General features: G+C 43.0%; 1 protein-coding gene and 1 long non-coding RNA gene across 2 annotated transcripts; both read right to left on the reverse strand.

Annotated features, from left to right (window-relative positions):
• Positions 1-1,104: 1,104 nt before the first annotated feature.
• On the reverse strand, positions 1,105-2,681 carry LOC121706628. Its single transcript, XM_042088535.1, has 3 exons — positions 2,445-2,681; positions 1,850-1,999; positions 1,105-1,741 (listed from the first exon to the last, which is right to left on the reverse strand). The coding sequence occupies exons 1-3, from the start codon at positions 2,482-2,484 to the stop codon at positions 1,329-1,331; spliced, it is 603 nt and encodes a 200-aa protein (XP_041944469.1). The 5' UTR covers positions 2,485-2,681; the 3' UTR covers positions 1,105-1,328.
• Positions 2,682-2,971: 290 nt separating this feature from the next.
• Positions 2,972-5,849, reverse strand: LOC121706631. Its single transcript, XR_006031086.1, has 4 exons — positions 5,670-5,849; positions 3,779-3,844; positions 3,550-3,576; positions 2,972-3,457 (listed from the first exon to the last, which is right to left on the reverse strand). It is a non-coding gene; the product is annotated as an uncharacterized LOC121706631 (long non-coding RNA).
• Between the last annotated feature and the right edge of the window lie 13,568 nt (positions 5,850-19,417).

Genomic DNA, 19,417 nt, shown 5'->3' on the forward strand with positions numbered 1-19,417 from the left:
CAAGTTTCATCAAAATCGGTGACGTAGCATGTGTCATCCCTGCCTGGTCCTCTCATGGACACACTCTTAAACCTTACATTTTATGTTTCTTTATTTATAAATCAGTATATAATGAGGGGGAGATGGAAAGGCTTGTGTCGCACAGTAATCACATTGTAGAACCATATAAAGCCTTTTCAATGAATGTGTATGAAAATGTCACATTCCAGACTCAAAATGGGCCATTTCAGCCATTTGCACCTGTTATTGTTTAGAGGCATAAGCACTTAAGTCTGGGTGTGCATCAGAAAAGGTCATATTCCAGACTCAATGGGCAATATACAGTTCACACTATTTAATGGGGGGAAATGGAAAGGTCAGATTCCAGACTCAATGGGCCATACAGTGGCAGTGTCATGTCACTCTTATGTAGATACATACCATTCTGAAATCCTTCCAGCTTCATCACACATCCAATTAATGTTTCTGTCATTATAGACCAGTCTATTTAATGGGGGAAATGGAAAGGTCACATTCCAGACTCAATGGGCCATACAGTGGCAGTGTCATGTCACTCTTATGTAGATACATACCATTCTGAAATCCTTCCAGCTTCATCACACATCCAATTAATGTTTCTGTCATTATAGACCAGTCTATTTAATGGGGGAAATGGAAAGGTCACATTCCAGACTCAATGGGCCATACAGTGGCAGTGTCATGTCACTCTTATGTAGATACATACCATTCTGAAATCCTTGGCCACAACTTTGCACTGACATGGTTCATACTATCTGCGGGTGTGATGGCTCATATTATTTATGGGTGTGATAACAATGCAAGGTATCCTTTGCATGACTGCAGTGAGGTGCCTTTGTAACTAAACATACTTGGGTGACATATAAACACTCAGGCTTGGATAAGTTAAACAATATGTGTTTATTTTTGTAAAAAAAAAAAGTTACAAAAATAACAAAAGTACAAAATAAGATTACAACACAAAAGGTTAATTTAAGTTAAAAAATTGAAAGTTTAAATAGTACAATTGTATCAAAAAACATTTACAAAAAAAATAGTCAAAAAAGTAAAAATAGTCAAAAAATCTTCAAAAAGCTTTATGTCCAGTATTTTGCAATTGTGCCCGCTTCTCCACCATCCTGCTGAACAACTGGATAAGAGCACTTCCATCTTCCCTCTTCGCCCTCATCTCCATCCTCAACACCGCCAGGGTCTCTTCATGGCGCCTCTGCGCAGCAGCCATGGCCGCAGCATCAGACCTCTCGAGGTAGGCCAACAGCCTGCGTACATCGACACCACAACCATCGGTCCCCACAACAGGTGGGTCCACATCATGGTTGCCCCCAAGCAGCTGGTCCATCTCCCCGTAAAACTTGAAATGGACAGGCCCCCTTCCAGTTGACGTGTTGTTGTCTTTGCATTTCTTGTAGGCCTCCACCAGCGTCACCACTTCCGGGCCACCTTCTGGAGTGCGCCTGGCTGAGAGGACCTTCTCCTGCTGGAACTGCTGCCCGGACTGCAGCTCTAGCTTCCCACAGCAGCCACTTGGTCTTTTTCCCAAATCTCAGACGCCGGTTGAGGTCGTTGAGGGACTTTGCCGGTCCCTCACCTTCTACCTCCAGATGGATCCCCATCTGGTGGATGAGGAACAGGGTCTGGTCTTTGCTGAAGCCCTCGTTCATGGGAAGTGCTGCAATGGGAAGTGGTGCAGTGGAAAGTGGTGCATCCTGGACATTGCAGATATCTGAATCATAAAAAAGAAACAAGTCAGCACAGTACTTGCAGCACCCAGGGATAAATTACTGTAGAAGTATGCTCATGTCTACAATATAATGCTTTTTTAATAACTCACCCGTGCATGTACAATCTGTCAGGTGTAGGACAGCTGGCACCATGAGGCCCTCATCTACAAAGTAGGTGTTGTCATGCTGATAGAGGTTGTCCCAGTAAGGCACGGTCCTGTCCTTGTCTATGAAAGCTACCATGGTTTGGCTGAGGAAGACTAAAAAGAAAATAAACACAATATATGTTACAGACTGCAACTTGGGTATGCTGTGAATGAACACCACCTTACAGCAATCTACAAAAATGTACCATTTCTATTGTTCTCTGAGTAGCCCCTTATGAAAAAGTACAATAGGAATCTTATAGTATGTTGGGACAAAATATTATAGTAATCTTATAGGCATCTTATAGGAATACTATTGTATTTTGGGACATACTATAGAAGTACTATAAAACTAGGCTAGTTGTTGTTATTGTTAGCAACGTAGCCTTTTAGCAAACCAGTTCGAAAACAAAACGTTACATTGCACAGCAAAACCGTGCAATGCATACATTGGTGACCGGACTGAAGCAGCAATGTAAAAAAGTGTGTAAGAGCATTTTAAATCGACATTAAAACGACCACCGTAGTACAAATACAAAGACAATACATCTCAACTTACCATGAAATGTGGGCGCAGCCATCTTTGGTGTGCGAGTCATACGTTCTTTCTGGTTCAGCTCGGAGTACTCTGAGGAGCCCCGAGTCGGACGGCTGATATTACGACCTAAAGGGGCCGCAAGAAAGCTGGGTAATTTACACTTTCCAACTCGGGCGACGGATTTACAAGTCTAATGGAAAGGGCCATTGAATTGATTTAGATTGATTGATTGATTGATTTAGATTAAGTGTTAGTTAGTATAATTTGTATTTTTGTAATTTGTATTTTAGTATATTTTTATATATTGTATTAAGTGTTAGTATAATTTGTATTTTAGTATATTTAGCATATTCTTCATCTTCTACTGTCCTTACTGCTTAGTTGTGTTTTTATATTATATACTTTAATTACTCTTTCTGCTGTTAAAGAATGTGTTTGTGTTGTATGTATGCTGCTATATATATCATTTATAATTATTTAAATGATACATTTATAAGATAAAAGCTCTTTCGAATCTGTCATTAATCTCCAAAGTCAGCCTATATCTATCTATAAAGCAAGAAGCCTGACCGTTTGTCAGACTGACCTAAGATTTCGTTATGTGGCTCGCGCATGGCACAAAGGTGTGCGAGTGTGTTCATCACAGTCTAAAAACACCCCTAGGACCCGAAATAGTTCAGACACAGGTACTGGAGTTGGAGGTTCTGTGTTGGCAAAGAGTCCAGTTCCTTTCTCATACTGCAGAACCCAGAAGCCGTTCCGTGGGGTCATAGAGACTCTGTGTGTTTGTTCTGCTGGGTCACTGCTGCACACCCCCACATACCACAACTGCCTGCTTTTATCACGGCCGAAAATATTACCCACTTCCACCTCCCAGTAGTGCTTCCCTGAGCTGAAAGAGATGTCACATAAAGCATGAGGAAATCTCATCTCTGTGCCGGAAGCCTTCAGTGGATCAGGACAGAGGATGGCTGTTTTCTTATCTAGTGTTTTGAGAAAAGGAGGCACGGTCTTCATATCCAGAGTCAGATTCACTAAGGGAGAAAAAGAGTAAATCAGGACTACATTTAGAAGTAGATATTTCATGTGTTATTGTCACTAGTGATAAGAAGGTTACTTGTATTACCGTGATGTCTTTTTGCCTGTTTCACATCTACACATAAAAAACAAAACAGAAAGATTAATTTTCTGTCCTAATTTATATGATTTTTTGGGGGTGGGGGCTTTTTGCCTTTATTTCAATAGGACAGTGAAGATTGACAGGAAGTACAGGAAGTGGGAGGGAAATGACCGCAGGTCAGATTCAAACCTGGGTCCTTGTGGGCACTTTGACCCGTACTTGGTAGAAAATGTACCTGATATTACTATGGCCCATGTGAAGGTTGTGTTGTCTGTAGTCCCCCTTTGTTGTTTGGTAGCATCTAGTAAGATATGTTTCAAAGAAAATACTGTTTTTAACAAAATATAGACACACACAAACAAAGAACATCTGAAGCACAGAAAACAGCTGAGAAAAGGGTTTAAAAGGGTCAAATTATCAAAATTTGATTATAATATATCATATCTTCTATTCTATTGTTCAAACTATTTAGAATTCTGAATTATTGCCCGTAAACTAGTGCACTGAAAAAAATAAATCACTGGATTTACTTGATTTTATTGTGTAAATCGGTTGCACATGAATGAAATGTCTAGAATTAGTCTAGAATTTCTCTTTCGGTTTACAAAATTGATTCATGCTCTAACTAGATGTACCGCAGAGCGGTACAAAATATTACCGCCGCCCAGTCCAGCACATTTTTTCCACAAAAATAAATCACGCTGAAAGGCCTATATGATGTCTCACTAACTGTCTCACTAAATTGCATTATCCACACTCAATTCTCACTGGTATCTGCTAGACAACAAGTACCAAAACATGATTAGTTCATAGATTTTTTAACATGTAAAATTCATTTTATACAAGCCCACCTCCACCTTGCCTGTTCATAATTCTCAGAAATTCTTGAATCGTGTGCATGTGTGCATGTACATGTTTATGTTATGTGTGTGGGTGTGTATGTGTGTGTGTGTGTGTGCGTGCTTGTGTGTGTGCCTGCGTATGTGCCTGTGCATGCATGCGTACATATGTCTACTGTGTGAGTATGTGTCATACGTATGATTACTGTGAATGTATGTGTGTATCTGTTTGTGCACATGTGTGCACATGAAATGGGTTAACATGACCCCTGGAGGCAAACATACGGAAAAAAATTGGTCATCCTAGGCCCTACAGTTCTCAAGATATTCACAGAGAACTGTGTCTGCCCTACCCTCCTTTCGGGGGGTCCAGTCCAGCGGGGGGGCTACAGATCAAAACGAAAAACGACGGTTCCATGCTATCCATGTGGGGTTACATGCCCACCAAGTTTTGTGTACCCCGGTCTTTCAGTGTCCCGGGAATCCTTGTTGGTGTACGTCACTAAATGTACAAATAAATTATTTTATTGTAAGGCCCCAATGAACGAAAGTACACAAAACTTTGCTAGCATTCGGAGGGTGTCATAATGATCTTACACTTTTAATTTCGTGCAGTTTTGACCATGTCAGCCAGAGATATTGTGATGAAAACACCTAATTTTTTGCTTTTTAATTTTTAACTAGGTGGCGCTATACATGAAATAAGTGGTAATGGGATGGGTTGACATGCCCCCTTAAGACCAACATACATAAAAAAGGTGGACCTCCTAGGCCCTACAGTTCTCGAGATATGAGGCTGGGAGATTGGCTCGGGAGAGGCTGCGAGATGCGCAATCAAACATGAAAAGAGTGTATGATCGGAAGACTGTGCGTCGCACTTTCAACCCTCCTGCCAGTGACACGCTCGCCGTTTCAAGCAAAATTTGCAGGTCCCTACAGAGTGCTGAGCGTAGAGCAAAATGATAATTATGTGGTGGCTACACCTGACCGAAAGAGACGGACGCAACTCTGTCATGTGTTACAAACAAGCCAAGTCCACCCCGACAAAGACACGAAAACTGCCAAGACGCTATCTCTGACAAACCAACACAAACAAAAGGGTTACAAAGCTAGCTCACTTACCTGCTACGTTGTCTAGGGATTCTAAAATAACTACATGCTAGCTAGGACCTGGGTTGTAACGTTAACCTTGCCCTGCCGTGTATGTGTAAACGTGAAAGGTGAAAACTAGGTCAGTATGGATGAACTGTGGGTGCGACTAATGAGAAGGCCAGGAGCGTAGCTTACCATCCGCTGAAGAACGCACAGGGATAACCCAATCCTTACTCCCAGCGAGTGGCCAGCCCAAGCTCCAAGTCCTTCAAGTTACAGTTTTATCTTACGACGACGGTAGTCCACAACAAGGAGAATGTCCAAACAAGAATCCTAAAAAGGTCTGAGAGGTCATGGGCACGCTGCGTTGCAGACACAGAAATTCACATCATGGGAAACTCGCCAACCTCAATCAGTCACCTGTTTCCCATTTTCAAACCTTGGTGCGTCCACGCCCACTAATCAGCTGACGCTTCCACGGCCTTCTCATATCAGTGTGTAGTTTCCCTGACTGTCCACTACGTAACATTCCTCCCCCCCTTGGACCAAAAATTTTTTTTTAATTTTACTTTCCCCTTTTTCCTTTTTTTTTTATACCATCGTCTAATGTTATTAATAATTTACTCTCTTACACATATATTATCCTAAAACCAACATGCATTAACCCACCCTGCTCACTTCAAAAGCAGAGCCAAACATAGGTAACTACACTTCCCAAATCTATTCAAAGTCATTCGACCAAGTACTTAGCATCATTTCCCAAAACCAACAGTTTTCATGCTCGCGAGAGCGTATCTGCGATGATGTTGTCCTTCCCTGCGACATGCTGAATCACCAAATTGTACGGCTGCAGCACCAAGCTCCATCTAAAACCCCTGGCATTAGAGGTCTTAAACTTGGCCACAAACGTAAGTGGATTGTGGTCTGTCAGTACTTCTCCTCCAGAGCTGGAAATGTAGATCTCAAAATGACGCACTGCCAGAACAAGTGCCAACGCTTCCTTCTCAATAGTCGAGTAAGCTCTCTGATGTCAGTCAAGCTTCTTCGAGAAGTACGCTACTGGTCGGTCAAAACCCTGGTCATCGGTCTGTAACAACACAGCTCCGATGCCAACCTCACAGGCATCTACAGCCAACTTAAATGGGATCTCAAAGTCAGGTACTCTCAAGACGGGCTCACAGGATAAGATCGCTTTCAACCTATCAAATGCTGACTGAGAGTGGTCTGACCACTTGAACTTCACCCCTTTCTTTAGCAAGTTTGTCAATGGTTCAGTCACTGCCGCAAAATTTGGAACAAACCGTCGATAGAAGCCACACATGCCAAGGACTCATTAGTTCACGGCATGTTCTAGGTACGGTCAGACCTAAAATGGCCTGTATCTTGGCATGCCTCGGAGCCACTACCCCCTGGCCAACCCTATGACCCAAGTAGGTGAACTCACACTTCGGCAAGTTAACCACGAGATTAGCTTGCTGAAGCTTCTCAAACAATGCACGCAAATGCTGGATATGCTCACGCCAATTTGAGCTATATGCGACCAAGCCATCTATGTATGTTACCACATTAGATAACCCTGCTGTAATAAAATTCATAGCCCTCTGGAACGTGGCGGGTGAATTTTTCATACCAAATGGGAGGGCCGTACATTTGTACAGCCCAGTGGGCGTCACAAATGCAGAAACTTCCTGAGCTCGGGGAGTAAGAGGGACTTGCCAGTAACCCTTGAGCAGATCTAATTTGGTCACAAACTGGGCCTGGCCAATGCGATCAATACAATCTTCCAGACGCGGGATTGGAAAAGCGTCGGTCTTAGTACCTTGTTTACCTGCCGGTAATCAATACAGAAGCGTACGGACCCATCCACTTTTGGCACCAAAACAACAGGCGAGCTCCAGTCACTCTGACCTGATTCTACCACCCCTATCTCAAGCATGTACTTTAGTTCTTCTTCCATCTTCTGCAACTTAGCTGGTGCTAACCGGTATGGATGTTGCTTAATAGGCACTGCATCACCTGTCTCCACATCATGGATGGCCACAGTGGTGCGGCCTGGGGTATCTTTGAACAGATCTGTAAAATCCTGTACTAAAGCGTTCATATCAATCTGCTGACTCTGTGTGAAGTGACCAATAACTTCGGAAAAATTACTCAGAGCCTCAGAGTTACCGAGATGGGCACTGACCGGCTCAGCGGTCTCCATCTCATCGGGCACCTCAGGCCCCTCTGAAGCAACACAGACCACTGGAAGAACTGGCTGCTCTGTTCGGTCCAGATATGGTTTTAAGAGATTGACATGACAGAGGCGAGACTTAGTCCTACGATCAGGAGTGCTGACCACGTAGTTCCTATCACCAACCTTTTCCTCTATGGAATACGGGCCACAGAATTGTGTGCTCAAGCTATTCCCCCGCATAGGCAGGAGCACTAAGACCCTGTCGCCAGGCCGGAAAGATCGCTCAACAGCCTTCTTGTCGTACTGAGCCTTCATGCGAACCTCTAGGTTCTCACGAGCCACTTGGCACGCAGCCGCCAAACGGTGTCGGAAAGTCGCCACATACTGCAACACATTCCCTTCACTGGACTCGTTGATGAGTCGTTCTTTAACTATCCTCAAAGGTCCCCGGACCTCATGTCCAAAGACAAGCTCAAAGGGCGTAAAATCTGTAGCCTCACTTACTCTGTCCCTTAGTGCAAACAAGAGAAGGGGAAGCGCTGCATCCCAATTTCCCCGGATGTTGAACTGAATAGGCCCTCATCACAGTCTTAAGGGTCTGATGGTAGCGTTCAATGGCCCCCTGAGACTGGGGATGGTACGCCGATGAAGTGACCTGCTCTATTCCCAGTTCACACAGGACACTCTGAAACACACCAGACACAAAATTTGATCCCCGATCAGACTGTACTCGCTTCGGGAGACCAAACCGAGAAAAGAAACCAATCAAAGCATCTAAGACAGGCTTTGCCTTAATATTCCTAAGAGGCACCGCCTCAGGAAACCGTGTGGAAACGTCATATATAGTCAGGAGATATTCATTACCTTTCTTTGTCTTGGCCAAAGGACCCACACAATCAATCATAACATGAGAGAAAGGCTCCTCCACAACAGGCAAAGGACACAGTGGAGCCGGTGGAATGATCTGATTGGGTTTCCCCACTAGCTGACAGGCATGGCAAGACCTACACACTGCTACCACATCCCTATGTAGCTGAGGCCAATAAAAGTGTTTGAGAACTTTAGCCTGAGTTTTTCTAATACCCAAGTGACCAGTCATTGGGGTCTCATGGGCTAAGCGCAGAACTTCTGTCCTAAAGCTCGGTGGCAAAACCACTTGATTTACAACACTCCACACTTCTGTGGCAGGCCGGTCAGAGGGTCTCCACTTCCGCATCAACACGTCATCCCTTAAGTAAAAACCTTGAGCCATATCTCTACTTTCCTCAAAACTAGCAGCACTGTTCCTAAGAGTAGAGAGACCTGGATCTTCTTTTTGTCCAGCAATGAGAGATTCACGGTTATACTGCTGGGCATCGGGCAGCCCCTCCAAAACGGCAAAGAGGGTGTCTGACAGTTCAACAGGCAGATCAACTAGTTCCTGAGAACTTGGCTTCCGGCGAGCCTGAGAACGGGTGACAACACATGCAGGAAAAACTTCAGGACATTCCTGCTCTAAAGCCAGCGTATCAGGAGACTCACAAGGCACAAAACTCACCACAGGCGTAGCACAGACACGCCCACCTGCAAGATCGTTTCCCATCAGTAGGTCGGCGCCCTCTACAGGTAAAAAAGGTACTACACCCACTGTGACATACCCTGTAACCAGACTAGATTTTAAAAAGATTCTGTGGAGAGGTACAGCACCATATTCACCCCCAAGCCCTTTCAACAGAACTGAAGCATTTACAGACGTACGATTAGAGTGTGGCAATAAGCCAGATACAATCAGAGACTGGGCGGCACCTGTGTCACGCAGTATCGTAGCAGACACCTCATTTTCCCATTCCCCAGGGGCAACCACCCCTCGAGACACAAAGCTTTTATATGCGTTGGAGTCCACACCACATGACTCATGCGCCGACAGAGAACTCTGCCTACTCTCCGCAGATACTAGTGATACAGGCTGATGGACATTACTCTGGCCTCTACTAGCTAGTAAATGGCACCGAGACTTCATATGCCCTGGTTTCTTACAGTAATGGCAAATTATGTCAGAAGGGTTAGAAGTTTGAAAGGGCTTATCTGCCAAGACCATCTTGCTAGTGGGACGAGGCGGAGGCTGACTCGACTGACCAAAGTCTTTCCTACCATCCATGCTTGAATTTCTTACCGGAAGCGAAGGCTTGCATTTCCCAGCGTCACGATGGACTAAAACATAATTGTCGGCCATCTCAGCTGCCTTCCTATGCTCAGTCACCTGCTGTTCATTCAAGTGGACCTCAATGGGACGGGGAACACTGTTCTTGAACTGCTCTAAGATGATCAGCTGTCTCAGTTCTTGAAAAGTATGAACTTCACAGGAACGCAGCCACTTATCAAATCTTAATTCTTGCTGTCTAGCAAAATCCACATAACTCTGCCCTATGGACAACTTAGCATGCCTAAAGTGCTGTTTGTAGGCCTTTGGCACCAAGTCATAAGCCCGCAGGACTGCCTTCTTCACAGTCTCATACTCACTACTGTCAACAAAACCCAAAGAAATATAAGCCTCCTGACCCTTACCTGTAAGCTCTCTGCGAATTAGGGTGACCCATTCATCTTTAGGCAGGGCTCTACACTAACATTTTTTTCCAGGAGCACTTGTGCGCCCAAGTTAAAAAATTTAGGAGCACAGACAAAAATTTGGGCGCACAGTCAGTTCTGTACTTAACTTACACATAATCAAACATTACACTGCAGCTAACAGTTAAACATGCCAGTGCACCAATTGCGAAGATTAAGAATGACTGACAACATTTAGGCTACAGGAAACAGGATTTTAAATCTACTTTATTTTCAGTCTGTTCTTTTTTCCTACATTTTGTTAATGTAAAATAATATAATACATTGCCATATTTGCATTCAGCCTGTATATCAAGTATCCTGCCAAATGTAGGCTAATTTATTGATTTGTGAATCCATCTAACTAATAGCTAATCCAAATATGCCTATGGTAACCTATCTGACTGCATACTGAATACTACTACTAAAACAGTCCATTTGCTCTTCCACAAAACCCAACATAGTCTAATCAAGGATATATTTTTTTATACTTTTATTTTTTATTTGAAATATCTGCATTGATGAGGGCAGTTAGGCAAACGTTAGGCCTACTTTCGTTTTGCACTTCAGCTTGTATTCAGTGTAAACAAACAAGAATGCGTGGAAGCCTGGAGTTGTCAGTAGCGTTCTACCTTTGAATAAAATGGGAGTATTACGGGAGGCTACTTTTGTGCCTTTTCGCTACAACTATTTGCATATTGTAGCCAATACGTCAACTGGACTAAAAGGCTTGTTAGGTTACCTTTCCTTCTCTCACTGCATTCTCAGAATCTCATCATGTTCCTCCTATATCCGATTAATTCGGTGGATAGAAGAACTAATTTCTTCAATCTTTGCATCTTGGCTGGCTAGTCTAACTTTCCGCTTTTTCTGCGCGCTCTTGGATTTGATAGAAGAGACTAGCGAGTCACAACGCGAAACTGCTAACGTTGATGGGAGGTGTAGTTTTTATGCTGCATTCGCGACGTGATTCTATGGTTTGCACCAGTAATGTTTCTCGATGTTGCGGTGTATTTTGTAGACAAACATTGACATGGTTAGAAGTCATTCGCACCAGTGCGCCTAAATATTTTTTTGCACTCGCACGCCATCATTTTTACTCGCATGTGCGAGTGAAATGGACGCACTGTAGAGCCCTGTTAGGCCATGATCTTTCTGTCGCTATGCGTTCGAATGCTTCAAAGAAAATATCGGGTGACTCTGGGCAGAAGCGCGGCATTATCTTCAAACACTTCGACACATCAAATCTTTTTTCATGCTCTCTCTGACGCTGACGGTCCTGAGTGTCCCTCTTGGTTTGCTCAAGTTTTGCATTAACGACCTGTAACTCCATCTGTAAGTCTTTTTCCCTTTGTCCTGCCTCCCTCTCGCGCTGTTCTGCCTCAAACACCCTCTCTCTCTCCCGCTGTTCAGCTTCATATGCTCTCTCCTTCTCTTTACTGATCTCCTCAGACTGTCTGGTTTTCTCTCTTCGGATCTCCGACGTACGCTCATCTTTTTAACCCAAATGTACCGCTAGACAATCAATGAGTTTAATCTTCTTCATGTCCTCCGTGTAGTCAATCTCAATAAATTCAAAAACCTGTACAAGCTCTGGTTTGGTAAGCTTTGTTAACCGCCCGCGAGTTACCTCTTCCCCAAGAAACTCGCGCACATTAAATTCCATGGCTAGGCCTTGATTGACGTCTTCACTTTACTTACCCAAAACAACGCGGCAAAAACAAAATGCACTACCTACGTAGCAACAGAGCCACACATTCAAATATTCAACAAAGCCTTACATGCACATACAACAAAAACTTTTTACTGAGCTCGAGAGTGAACTAATCCTCAAAGCAAAATGCAGCAGAAACACAAAGCACCAATGCGCGTTTTAACAGCCACAAGGAAATCCAGGCTACACAAATTTCCACCTGGCAAATTACACCAATTCTCACAAACACAAAAGTAGCCTATGGGCTGTTTTAACATTCAAATGAGATAGTACACTTTAATACAAAACAGGAATAGAGAAACAGCCAGCAACCTTGTTGCGTTACCACAATGCATAAACGCGACCCACAAACTTGGACTTAATTGCTACCGTCAGTCTTATTTATAGTTCGCTAAAGACACTAATTACTGCGTCAAATACAATACACTAGAGGCAACAAAAACCATCCCGGTCGAGCCAACCACTTGTTACAAACAAGCCAAGTCCACCCCGACAAAGACACGAAAACTGCCAAGACGCTATCTCTGACAATCCAACACAAACAAAAGGGTTACAAAGCTAGCTCACTTACCTGCTACGTTGTCTAGGGATTCTAAAATAACTACATGCTAGCTAGGACCTGGGTTGTAACGTAAACCTTGCCCTGCCGTGTATGTGTGAACGTGAAAAGTGAAAACTAGGTCAGTATGGATGAACTGTGGGTGCGACTAATGAGAAGGCCAGGAGCGTAGCTTACCATCCGCCGAAGAACGCACAGGGATAACCCAATCCTTACTCCCAGCGAGTGGCCAGCCCAAGATCCAAGTCCTTCAAGGCACAGTTTTATCTTACGACGACGGTAGTCCACAAAAAGGAGAATGTCCAAACAAGAATCCTAAAAAGGTCTGAGAGGTCATGGGCACGCTGCGTTGCAGACACAGAAATTCACATCATGGGAAACTCGCCAACCTCAATCAGTCACCTGTTTCCCATTTTCAAACCTTGGTGCGTCCACGCCCACTAATCAGCTGATGCTTCCACGGCCTTCTCATATCAGTGTGTAGTTTCCCTGACTGTCCATTACGTAACACATGTCAACCTACTGAAGCCTTACTTTGAACGTAAATGCGTGATTGCCGAACATTAATCGTCTACTGCTACTGTTAATACTGTTTTGTGGTCTGTCCCTAGCCCTTTAGTGGCTGCGTCGAGTGAAGGCAGTGCTGAGTGTCCCTCCAATTGTCCTGCAGAATCCGCCCTTCCCTTTCAGTGGTGGCAGCGCTGGATTAGGTGGAGGTGTGCGAGCCCGACGATGTGGTCATATTAGGAATTTGGAATCATTGGCTAATATCCCGCTAATTTTGAGTTATCTAACCCCAGACCAGGCATCTGAGTTGGGAACTCTTATAAAAGAATTCCCAACATTGTTTTTGGACATGCCCACCCAAACTCATGTAATAAGTAAGGGATAATGGACGACACGGTGGTCTGTTCACAGAAATGAATGCACGGCCCCGACGCAAAGCGGAAGCTCGTAAGTGCATTCATTTCTGTGACCACCGTGGAATCCATTATCCCACTTATTCCACTGCTGCCACTTGCGTTGGGTTCATTATCTGTTACAATTTAAACGTTTTAATCGCTAAAACTGTCTTGTTTGAAGAACTACTTTCTTCCGACACATATCAACTAATTTCTCAACTTGCAGATGGTTGCTACGGTCAAAGGCCAGTTGTTAGTTCTATCGCTCCCGTTGTCAAGCGGGCGTATCCCAAGATTCTGATTATCTTTAGCTTTGAAACATCGCTATTTTACTTAGCCTGCTGTCATCCATCTAGCTAAAAGCCACCTCTGTCATATGCTACAATGTTGCTATGTTCTGAACGTCTGCATTTTAAAGCTCGGATGCAACGTGACGGTTCATTTAAACTTCACGAGTTCAGCGAATTAATATACTGTAATAAAGTGTAACACGGCCAAAAAATGGATCTACTTCATAGGTGTGCAAATAACATACGGTTAATGGTCGTTCTAAATTACGTAGGACAATGGGAAATTCAACCTAGCAGTGGAATAAGATGCTGATAATGGAATAAGTCACGACATTGACATCGGGGATTCTTCCCCCTATTCTTCCCCCAGCGCTTTTACAGAGTCTGTAGAGCGGCAGAAAGGCACAAAAAAAATTTGGAGACAGAAGTGCAATATTTATTCAATCATGGCCTTGATGAACAATCATTTTTTAGCTGGGCTTCGCCTTGCCTGCTAGTGAACAAAGCTGACGGAACGGTCGGTTTTGCACCGACTACCGAAAATTTAACAGTGTCACTAAACCAGATTCATTCCCCTTGCCGCACATTGAAGATTGCGTGGGTCAAGTGGGGTCAGCTAAATTTGTCAGTAAATGTGATTTGTTGAAGGGATGTTAGCAAATTCCCTTAACGGAGCGCGCACAGGAGGTTTCGGCGTTCATTACACCGAGTGGCCTGTATACGTACAACGTTATGAGCTTTGGGTTACGTAACGCTCCCGGTACGTTTCAACGTTGGATGAATCAGATCTTGATGGGTGTATTTAGACGACGTCATTCTGTACAGTGACACAGCCTTCACATCTGGACCGCATCTGGACCGCATCTGTCAGCTTTTCACCTGCCTGGCCCAAGCTAATCTCACCGTTAACGTGGGGAAATGAGAGTTGCTTAGGCAAAGTTGTAGGACAAGGCTTCGTGCGCCCTGTGTGTGCAAAAGTCATGGCCATTGACAAGTACCCACCACCCACTAATAAAAAAGAACTGATTTCTCATGATGATTGGGTATTACAGGGGTTTCTGTCCGAATTTCTCATCAGTTGTCGTTCCCCTCACTGATCTGCTCAAGCGAAGCAAGACGTTTGATTGGATGCACTTGAGCAAGCTAAACTCCTGCTCACTTCCGCCGCTCTCCTTGCTGCGCTGCGAATGGACCGAAATACCCGTTTAGGTTACACTGCGAATGGACCGAAATAACCGTTTAAGTTACACGTCGATGCCAGTAAGGTGGGGGCAGAAGCCGTCTTACTCCAAGATGATGACCGTGGAACTGAACAACCTGTCTGCTACTTTTCGCGCAAGTTTAACACATATCAGTTGAACTATTCCACTATAGAAAAGGAAGCGCTCGCGTTGATTTGGGCTTTAGGCTCAACTTTGAAGTTTACGTCGGTGGGAGCCTAACTCCAATCGTTGTTTTCTGTGGCCACAACCCATTAACTTTCCTCCATTCCTTATAGAACCCCAATCAAAGGTTAATGCGGTGGTGCATTTTTCTCCAGCCATATAACCTTCACATCAAACATATTAGGGGCAGGGATAACGTGGTAGCGGATGCGCTATCGTATTGTCCTGTGTCTTGCCTCTGTCCTTATTGTTCCAGGGCCCGGAATGTTGGGGCAGGCTAAGTCAAGGAACTGGCTACTGGCTACTCTTTATTACAAACCTGTAGGGTAACGGATTGAATGATTATCTCATACTGTCACGTTGGTGTTGGGATTTAGTGTTTTTAGAATTTGGTGGTACTGATAATATTACTAATTTGTTAAATTTGGATGTAATGGTTATAGTCTGTGGGATTTAATCAATTGGATAGCCCCATATGATCGTAATTTTGTGTGTATATTGTAAAGCTGTTTGTCTGTATATTTTGATTAAGGTCAAGTCCTTTGAAATCCTGGGGGATTTTTCTTATGGGGGGAAATGTGACGGCCATCAGGCCTTGGCTGGCATTCTTTTGTCTGCTCCCTTAAATTTAGGTTCAGGTGTGTCCATGGGCGGGGCGACCACTCAACAGCTGTTCTGCTACTCCCGGCGCGCAGGTGTAGCCGGGCATATTGGGAGTGTCTAACTGGTCCCGCGGCCTCTTCCTTCTTCATTCCACACTGGAACATGCAACATGCACACAGCACATTCCACGCATCCCAACACCCCAGACACGACTGATTACCAACTCTATACCTGCTGACTTAGTTCTCGTTACTTTGGCCGGACAATCGATTGTGAAATAAATCCAACGTTGCATTGCAAATTGCACGCCTCTGTCCCCCTTTATTGTTCGGCTTCCCTAAGCCGTAGCAGTTGGCTTTAACCAAATATTTTATTTAACCTACGTTTGACTTTGCCCACTTTGTGCATCTGACTTGCTCTGGCTACAGTGTGCATGCACTGGCGGCAAAACATGCTGCCAAACGTGGGGTCAATATGTAATCGGCTATAAGACAAATAGTGGAAACAAGACCATTGATTTCAGTGCAGATACAGTTCAGCCAAGTACTGGCTCAGCACATCACCACATGTGATCTGGTATTGGGTTTACAGGCCGGTGATATGGTACTTTCACATACACAGTAAAACCAGAAACTTTCTAATGAATCAAAAAATCCTCCATAGAAATCCATGGGGTTAGTTTGTAACGGCAATATGGCAGTTGTCTACACATATCCTGCCCCTTCCGTGGCAAAAACATTTACATGTGAATACATCGTGCCAATCATGTATTGTGATCTCACCGCTGGAGCAAGGTTGGTGTCATGAAGCCTTGCACATGCGCATTTCTGCCGAAATAGTGCCCGATAAGTGCCCAAAAAGCGTTACAATATGGCCGCCGAGTGGAGGGACTTGCCTAAAAGGACTTTGGTAAAACTGAATTTGGCTGAAGGTTATTCCAAGTGCCCAATATGAATACAAATGTAGACTTTATATCATATCAAATATCTTTATATATATCAAAACAATGCTTACCTCAAAGTTTCAAATGCTTAGGAAATCCAAGCAACACCAAAAATGAATCCTTTCCACAGTAAAACATAATTGTGGGAAATGTCATTAGTTAGCTAAACTGTAACATTAGATAGCACAACTTCAATACAAGTGTTGTGTTTAATAAACACACAGTAGGCCTATACTTTAATTACCTAGTTAGATGAAATAGTAATTCTAAGTAGTGTAACCGCACTACACTAAGTACCGGTAGGCATTTGTTTGCACAACTTGCAATTCCTATTCCAGATTAGTCTGTAATTTCAAGGCAATCGGTTTGCATGTTTTTTTTAACTAAGGTTAACTAACTAGCCTTACAGTATAACAGAAACTTCAGCAATTCAAGTATAGTTTACTTGATTTAAATGAGCATGTTTACTTTTCCATCTCAAAACTAAATGACTCATTTTCGGCAAGTAATCTCAGTAAAAGACAAAAAAGGGAGTTATACTTACTATAAATAAAATAGAGAAACCTCATCTACAAAAAGACAAACAGTGGACCAAGAACAAACAGAACCATGCACACATAAACAGCAGCAAACACCAGTTAGTACAGACAAAGAACACAAAAAAGTAACAAACAGAGCACACCACAATTACATAACAATATAACACCACCACACAAACCACACCACATTATACAGTAACATAACAAAGCACAACACAACACCTAACAAGGACAAAAATTAAACACAACAACAAAAAAATAACACAAGAATATAGCATATAAAAGACATCACAACAAACAAAATGTCTAAAGAGCATGAGATGTTTCCACCATGCTTGTGTTCCAGCTACTATCCTCATTCAGAATCCAGATAGGCTGAGGATAAAAACTTTTCCGCATTCTCTCAGTGTTGGCTTACCACCTATGGCCCAGACCATGGACATCTCCCAGCGGGCCACTGTGAGGAAGGGGCTGGGGGCAGGAAGTATCATCGACAGGTATGATAAGGCTGATAGAATTTCCATCTTTGCAATCATAATGGTCACATGATCTTCATAGGTAGAATTTCTGTTTTATTTTATTTATTCTCGTTCCCCAGTTTTTCTAATCTGTTTCTTCTCCAAAGTAAATCCCAAGAACCTTAATATTTTTCTCTTGTTCGGTCAACCCTAAGGGTATTTTGTTTTCTGTCCAATTATTGTTCTGTCCAAAGATTTAACTTTTACTTACATTCAACTTAATTCCTGTTGCTTTAGAGAATTGTCCACATGTAGCCAATTCTGTGTGAATAGAAAGGTTATCCACTGCAAAGAAGGTTATATCATCCACATACATAGATCATTTTGCCTGTCTTCCATTCCCTCCAGGGATTGGCATTCCTCTGAAGTTCACATTAGAACGTATTGCATTGGCTAGGGGCTCCATGCACATGACAAATAGTGAAGCTGACAGAGGGCACCCTTGTCTTAGTCCAGACTGCAGCGGGATGGTTGCTGATGGGTGGCCATTTATCATGGCAATGCTGGTTGCAGTACATCATTTTAATGGAGGACAAAAACAATGGTCCAAAATTCATCTTTTCTAAAATTGACATTAAAAATTCTCTATCAAGTTTATCAAATTCTTTTTCATGGTCCAAGGTCACAATGCTCACTGGAGTTTGTCTTTCCTTAGAGTAGAGGATAATGTCCCGTGTCAAGGCAAGATTATCTGATATTCCTCTCTTTGGGATTCCGCAGGTCTGTTCAGAGCTGACGACTTTGGCCAACACAGTTTGCAATCTAGTGCACATAACTTTAGCACAGATCTTATAGTCAGTCCCTAAAAGGCTTATTGGTCTCCAATTCTTTATGTCTGATTTTTCTCCTTTTTTAAAGAGGAGTGAGATACATCCGTTTCTCATACTGTCAGTTAATTCTCCCTTCTCCTGAGATTCTTTATATATGTTAAGGAGCTCCTCCGCTAAGATGTCCTTAAAAGCAATGTAAAAATCCCCTGGCAAGCCGTCAAGTCCTGGTGCTTTATTCTTTGTTAGGTTATCTATGGCCTTTTTTATTTCGTGTAGCGAAAAGGGACTTTCTAAAAGATATTTGTCTTCATTTAAGAGGACCTTTTCTATTTGTCCCAGAAAACGCTGCTTCTGTATAGAATTTGTACAAGGCTTCTTATAAAGATCTTTGTAAAAAAGTTTCCACAACATTTGCCAGCTCATTTTGTTTGTCCACTTTAATACCATCTTGATGTTTTAGTTCTTTTATTGACTGACGTGGTTTCAGCGATTTGAAAATACTGTGTGCAATTTTCGTTCTGTTCAAAGGTTTTAGCTCGACTCCTTTCTATAACTCCTCTTGCATCTTCTGCTGCGATGGTCATCATTTTCCCTTTAATCAGGGTGATCTCCTCATCTACATCAAAGCCCTCCTGCTGCATTTTATAGAATCTCTGCAGTTTTCCTTGTAACCTTTTTAGATAAAGTTTTTTCCCTTGAGCTTTCCTTTTCCCTTCTATTTGGAAGAATATTCTTGTTCTCTTTTTGATTTCCTCCCACCAGTCTGAAGCTGAGTTATAAAGACTTTTCAATGAAATCCAATCATAAAATTTTGCTTTATATCTGTTAATTACATTGGGGTTATCTAAAAGGCTTGTATTCAGTTTCCAGTAACCTTGTCCAGCTTTTATAGACCCAGGGATTTTTACTGCACAGGTCAAAAGGGAGTGATCTGAAAAAAATGTTGGTGCCACTGTAGCTT

The sequence above is a fragment of the Alosa sapidissima genome, chromosome 4 (genome assembly GCF_018492685.1).
Source record: "Alosa sapidissima isolate fAloSap1 chromosome 4, fAloSap1.pri, whole genome shotgun sequence".
Taxonomy (NCBI): domain Eukaryota; kingdom Metazoa; phylum Chordata; class Actinopteri; order Clupeiformes; family Clupeidae; genus Alosa; species Alosa sapidissima.

Coding starts and splice junctions, on each gene's coding strand:
- LOC121706628 (XM_042088535.1), bottom strand. CDS start 2,484: ATGACTCGCACACCAAAGATGGCTGCGCCCACATTTCATG. Junction 2,000..2,444: donor GGCTGCGCCCACATTTCATG/GTAAGTTGAGAT, acceptor TTTTCTTTTTAG/TCTTCCTCAGCCAAACCATG. Junction 1,742..1,849: donor GACAGATTGTACATGCACGG/GTGAGTTATTAA, acceptor TTTATGATTCAG/ATATCTGCAATGTCCAGGAT.